Source organism: Phaseolus vulgaris, chromosome 10, assembly GCF_051622355.1.
Source record: "Phaseolus vulgaris cultivar YP4 chromosome 10, ASM5162235v1, whole genome shotgun sequence".
Taxonomy (NCBI): Eukaryota; Viridiplantae; Streptophyta; class Magnoliopsida; order Fabales; family Fabaceae; genus Phaseolus; species Phaseolus vulgaris.
In genome coordinates this window covers 8,811,109-8,817,657 of record NC_143507.1, presented here as the reverse complement: position 1 = coordinate 8,817,657, position 6,549 = coordinate 8,811,109, and the positions used below count along the sequence as shown (strand labels likewise).

Genomic DNA, 6,549 nt, shown 5'->3' with positions numbered 1-6,549 from the left:
AGGTCATTCTCTTGGTTGTTGTTGTAAGTGATCAAGGTGTGGTTGCTTAGTGGATTTCCTCAGGGTTTCTGAGAAGACTGAATGTAGCTCTGGATTGGAGTGAACTAGTATAAGCAGCTGTGTACAATCTTTCTATCCCTAACTCTTTAATTTCAGTTTGTTTGTTGTTTGCTGGTATAAACAACCGATTGTTTTGAAGAAACAACCGATTGTTTTTTCTAGTGTTTCAGTTTTGCTTACTGTTTTGGCTAACTGAATTGCTTAATCATTTGATTTCTGAAATAAGTTCATTCTAGCTTTGAAAAGTTTGCGAAAACCCCTTTAAACAATTCACCCCCCCTCTAGTTTAAAGCCATCTTTTCTAACAGAAAACACTTTAGCTTTCCAAAGGGACTCAAAAGCTGCATGATTTGTACCTCCAGTTCCATTAGAAAGGTTTTTATAAGCTACATTGACTGAGTACGTCTCCAGTTCCTCTGAACCCCATACTCAGATATCATCCTTGTTTTTCTTTACATCAGCCCTTAAAAGATATTCAAAAAAGTTTCCTTCCAGCTCCGATTCCCACTCTAATCTATCTCGTCTCCATCCTAACCTCCACTTCCAGTCCGAGCCTTCCCACACCCCCACATCTTCAACTTTATGCTCTTGATTAACCGACAAGGAATACAGTCTCTGGAACATGGATTTGAGGCTTGTGTCATCGATCCACACATCCTCCCAAAATCTAACCTTGTCCCCCCTTCCAATTTTCCAATGTACCTCCTTTTGGAACCATCCTTCACCACTTCCCTCATTACACACCTTTACTAGATCTCTCCACCACCAAAATTGATACTTTACTGGTAGATGGGGACATTCTAGTTCCACCCCATACTTTGACTCTAACACCTCCTTCCACTTCCCTTTGTCTTGAGACATGAACCTTCATCTCCACTTCGCTAAGAGGGCATAATTGAACTTTCTAATGTCTATTATCCCCAACCCACCCTCCTTTTTCGGTTTACACACGTCTTCCCAACTTACCCATACTATCGGCCTATTTTCCTTGCCTCACCCCCACAAAAACCTCCTCTGAATACTTATGATGCTTTTGCAGATTTACTTTGGCGCTTTGAAGACTGAGAGATAGAAAAGAGGTATTGCATTGAGAATAGACTTAATAACACACATCCTTCCTGCCATTGATAGGAACCGCTCCTTCCACACGCTTAACCTTGTTTTGAGCTTATTTAGTACTGGTTCCCAAAATGATTTCTTCCTTGGGTCCCCCCCACTTCTAAACCCAAGTATTTGAAAGGTGTTCCCGACAGATTACAATTCAAAAACTTGGAGTAACAAAGAAGATTATTAGGCTGCACATTCACACCTGCTAGCTTTGATTTATGGAAGTTGATCTTCATACCAGAAGCTAACTCAAAACTCCTTAAGATGGACTTCATTATTACCACATTACTCCATGATTCCTCACAGAAGAAGAGAGTGTCATCTGCAAACTGTAGAAAAGACACCTCTACCTCCTAGTTTCCAACCTTAATTCCAGACATAAGATTAGCTTTCATTGCTTGCCGTACAAGTCCAGCTAGGCCTTCTGCCACCACTATAAAAAGAAAAGGTGCCATGGGATCGCCCTGCCTTAACCCTCTAGTGGGTTTAAACTCCTCCATGGGACTCCCGTTGACAAGCATCGATACTGTGGCTGATTCCAAGCATCCTCTAATCCATTTTATCCATACATTGTGGAAACCCAACCTACTGAGCATGTCATACAAGAAATCCCATATGACAGAATCATATGCTTTTTCAAAATCTACCTTTAGGCATAGGCCCCTCTTCCTCCTCCTTCTAATGTCCTCGATCACCTCATTTGCCAAGAGCACACTATCTGCCAGACCTCTTCCTTCTATAAAAGCTGATTGACTACCATTTATAAGAGCAGGTAGAACTTTCTTTATTCTCCCAGCTAAAACTTTTGAGATGACTTTGTAAATGGCTCCCACTAAAGAGATGGGCCTAAACTGATTGAGATTACAAGGGTCCCGTACTTTAGGTACTAATGCTATGAATGAAACATTGCACCCCTTCGAGATAACGCATGTTTCATGGAAGCACTCTAACGCTGCTACAAAATCAGTTTTAAGACTATTCCAGCTCTTCTTAATGAAGTTGAAATTAAAACTGTCCGGCCCCGAGCTCTTCGTACCCTCACATTGCCATACTGCTTCCTTAATTTCTTCCTCACTAAAGGCCTCAATCATACTCATACTTACTTCTGGTGATAAGGATTTAAACTCAACCGCATCAAGCCTCACCCCAAAGTCTTTCGTTGCTTTAAACCTACATTCAAACAACTTCTTTGCTTCAAGTCAAACTGTGCATGGTTCCTCGCACCATAAACCCCCTACATCAACACCCTTCACTTCATTCCTTAGTCTCCTCCATCTTAATGATGAATGAAAGAACCTAGTGCAGGAGTCACCGTATCTGAGCCAATTAGTTCTAGCCTTTTGACGTAGAAGGGATTCAATCTTTGCATCATTCTCCCAAAGCCTCCTTACCAAATCTGATTTAAGCTTCCTCTGACTCTCCTTTAAACATCCTTGACTGTCCTGACAATCCAGATTCTCAATATCCTGCAAAATGGATTGCTTGGTAGAATTTAAATTCCCAAACACATCCTTATTCCAAATTTTTAAATCCGCTTTAAGAAGTTTAAACTTCTCCTTAAGCACTTTTATAACATTTCCTTGGCCCTCATAAGACTTCCACTTCTCCTCCACCATCCCCGAAAAACCACTCTCTAAATACCAAGCATCAATGGATCTGAAAGGTTTGGGACCCCAATCCTTATCTAGGCACTTAATCATCAAAGCGCAGTGATCCGAAACTTCCCTCCGTTGGACATATTGCTTACACATAGGCGATCTCTACAACCATTCCTCAGAGACTAAGACTCTATCAATCCTGCTCTTCGCCATACCGTTTGCTTTAAACCACATATATTTCTTTCCCACAATAGGCACATCTAATAACAAGTTTGACTTTATAAAATCATTAAAGCCCTTTATCTCACTGGAGAAATTCCCCCTGTCTACCCCTTTTCTTTCATTCCTACTTCGAATTGCATTAAAATCTCCACAAAAGAACCACACTTCGATCTGGGAAGCCACTTTGAAGCTTGATAGTTCCTCCCAAAGAAGTTTCTTTTCTCTCATATTGCATGCTGCTTAAACATTTACCACACAACACCTTTGGGTTGTTTTCACATGAATTCCCATAGTAGCTATATAGCCCTTACCTGTGGAGTGACTCTCATAGATGAAAGCTTCTTTATGCCACATTGAAAGAAGACTTCCACTACCATTAACCCCTTCATTATGAACCCATCCAATGTTGTTGTCCCCCCACAGCGAAAAACACCTAGCATCCGTGACTTCTACTGTCTTTGTTTCCTGAAGGCACACAAATTCTGCTTCCTCTGAAGATATACACCTCCTCAGATATCTTACTTTTACTCCTCCCCCTAGTTCTCTTATATTCATATTAAAAATCAACATAAAAAACCTTTCAGATTACCCCCCGCTATGCTCTTCATAAACTCCAAATCTCTGTCTTCCATACATTGATACTCTTTAATCACCTCCTCTTCATCCCCACGAAAAACTAGCCCAATCTGTTTTCCTTGATCCCATAACTTAGGCGGTTCCTCCCTGATTTCATTATCCCGAAGACGAGAATTGCAGTTTCCGATATCCCCATCAGAAATTGACATGGATAACGAACCTTCTTTGGCGAGCAAATTCTTCCTTACTTGCGACGACTTCTCACTCAACCTTACGGACCTCCTTGGATGGGTACTTGGTACCACCAAGTCACAGAGTCCTTTCATCTTTCTCCGGCGAAGGGGTGTTTCGCACCTACTTCCGAAACTCGTCTCCTCTGCAGCCAACGAGCATTGCAAATTCAGAGCCGTTTTCATCCTTATCTCCTCTGTAATCTCAATTACTTGCTCTACTGATGGTAGGGTTCCTGGAACGCTTCCTTCTAACTCAAAATTGCATAAACCCACCGCATCACCACCTTTACCTTCCTCTTTACCTTCCTCCCTTCTTACTGGAAAGGGGGCTTGCGACTTGTCCATACCAGAGTCTTCCCCTGTTCCTTCTTGTTCTTCCTCTATCCCTTCTTGTTCCAGCACTTCTTTATTCTCTCTTCGCACTCCCTTACATTTGCCATCCACCATAGCAGTGATTTTACTCTCTTTGTTGCTTGCAATCGCTGACATCAAATTTCTCGTATTTTCACGCGCCGACGATTAACTACCGCTTGCCTCCGTATTCCAAACCCGTCCTGCAACTGCTCCTACCCATGACCCACAATCACCCTTGTTTCCCAAATGGGCTTGTTGGCAACTTTCCTTGGAGTGGGCCTCTAATGATTTGGGCCTATCATTCAAATTGCCTGATGTCTCCACCAACTCTACTAAGTCAGCCGAGGATTTTTTAATTAAGGCACACGCATCAGAGACTTTTTGATTTGCAGACAAAGCTGACCCATCTATAGGTAGGTCCTGCTTACTCAATTCCTTTCTTGAGAAAGGTAAAACCTTCTTTTGTTGAGAACCCTCCACGCAGTTTGAACATACCTTTTTCTTGTGCTTTCTTCGTACCTGTCGTTGACCCGCCCATTCCCTCTCCGTAAGTCTTCTCCGACCGCCTCCAATTCCCCCCTTCGTCCCCACCCTCTAGGTTGTGTGAGTCAACGGAAAAAATTTTATTTTCGACAAAGGTTTCTGTTGACGAAACACTTACCGATGAGCTTTCATGGTTAAGGGTTTATTTGCATACTGGGTCTTCTCCTCCATAGGTCACCACCTCCTCCACTATGTTAATATTATACACAACACCATTAATCCGAAACCCCTTCGACATCTCCGCCTTCGATGACTGTAGCAAGCGCACCCGCAACCGAGCATACTCCAAGCATTCCCATGCCAGCGTGGCTTCATCAACATCCACCAAAGTTGCAACTTCCCCTACAATTTTCGAAAAACACTCCTTGCTCCACAAAGGTAGAGGCAACCCATAACACTTGACCCACACTACTTTGTAACCTGCTACACATGAAGCTGACCACGGTTTTATATCTTCGAAAAACCGCTGGAACTATTCATTATTTAGCTTGACAATGTCTTCCATTCTTTCTATAGCTTTAGGGGTCATAAGGACAAGATTATCTCCCAAATATCTTACCATAAACATGCTCATTCCTCCCTTAAAGCAGCACTCTTCCTGTAAGAGCTCGAAATTAAGCTCGGCTAACATACGACCAACCAAGCTATTGGTCATCCATGGCAGCGTTATTGCTTTGGTCGTTAGACTCGGGCCCTTCCACTGGTCTTGTGTACGTTTTCTGACTACATCTACATATGACTGAGTAACATTGTCATTCGTATGCCCTTCCTTCCCTTTTTTCTCCTTCCACACCTCCTTTCCCTTCCTCAGCCCATTATGATAGACATCTCCACCACCACTTCCTAACCCTTTCAACTCTTTAGACTCATCACCTTTACGTTGATACCCATCTCTATGATACCTTGGAAGGTTAACATACAACTTCCTATTACCAATGTAACAACGGTCTAGATCCCTCTCCAAGCTCACCATATTTTCGACATTGAAGAATCTTACAAAACCAAATATTCTACCCCACCGATTCAGACGCCTTGATATGAACACTTCTTTAACCCTTGTCCACCTCTGGAACAACTTGAGCATATCATATTCACCATGACTATTTGGAAAGTTTGAAAAAAAGAACGTGGTAGACGAACTTGATGAAGAATAATGTTTACGTTCCACTGATCTCCTCCAAGATTTCTCTCCCACCCTACCTCTCCTACCACGAACCATATCTCCTCCTAGAATCATTGTATCCAGCAAATTGATTTTTTTTTATCAGCTCAATGATTGGTTTTGTTTTATGGCATGTTTTACCTAGCTAAACAATAAACACATTGAATAAATGTAATTATTAACTTTTCTAACTTGAATGTAATGTGCCTACAAACTTAAACTTCTCTTGACACTTCTAGAACACCAAACATAAATCCAAGTACTCCCCCAAAAATCAAAATTTACACCAACAACATCTCTTAATCAAATTATTTTAGTCTCGTGTTGTAAATATTCCTTGAATTTTTTTATTTATTTCTTCTTCTTATTCTCTAGTTATGTCTTTTTATATTGTTGATTCTTCTTGTAGTTTTTTTTTTTATTAGATTTTTCTTAATTCTAACCACATTAGAGGGATTAACTTTAAAAAAATACACTTGTTTGATATATGTTTCTCCTTATCTCACCACCTTATCGAGTATATAACTAGCAACATAACAAAAATTAAAATGTTCACAAAACCTAGAGGGAAGTTAAAGCATTTGAGCTTTAGATAGATTAAATTATGAATGAAATAAAAAAAAAGTTGTGTATCCTTTATTTATAAAAATTATATTTTCTTTGTCTATTTAAAATTTATCTTTAAATAAAACCC

At 40.7% G+C, this 6,549-nt stretch overlaps 1 protein-coding gene across 1 annotated transcript; it reads right to left on the bottom strand.

Annotated features, from left to right (window-relative positions):
- Positions 1-2,366: 2,366 nt before the first annotated feature.
- Positions 2,367-2,918, bottom strand: LOC137813404 (uncharacterized). Its single transcript, XM_068615632.1, has one exon. The coding sequence runs from the start codon at positions 2,916-2,918 to the stop codon at positions 2,367-2,369; it is 552 nt and encodes a 183-aa protein (XP_068471733.1).
- Between the last annotated feature and the right edge of the window lie 3,631 nt (positions 2,919-6,549).

Excerpts from the sequence above, each read along its gene's own strand:
- LOC137813404 (XM_068615632.1), bottom strand. The coding sequence starts at position 2,918 with ATGTGTAAGCAATATGTCCAACGGAGGGAAGTTTCGGATCACTGCGCT.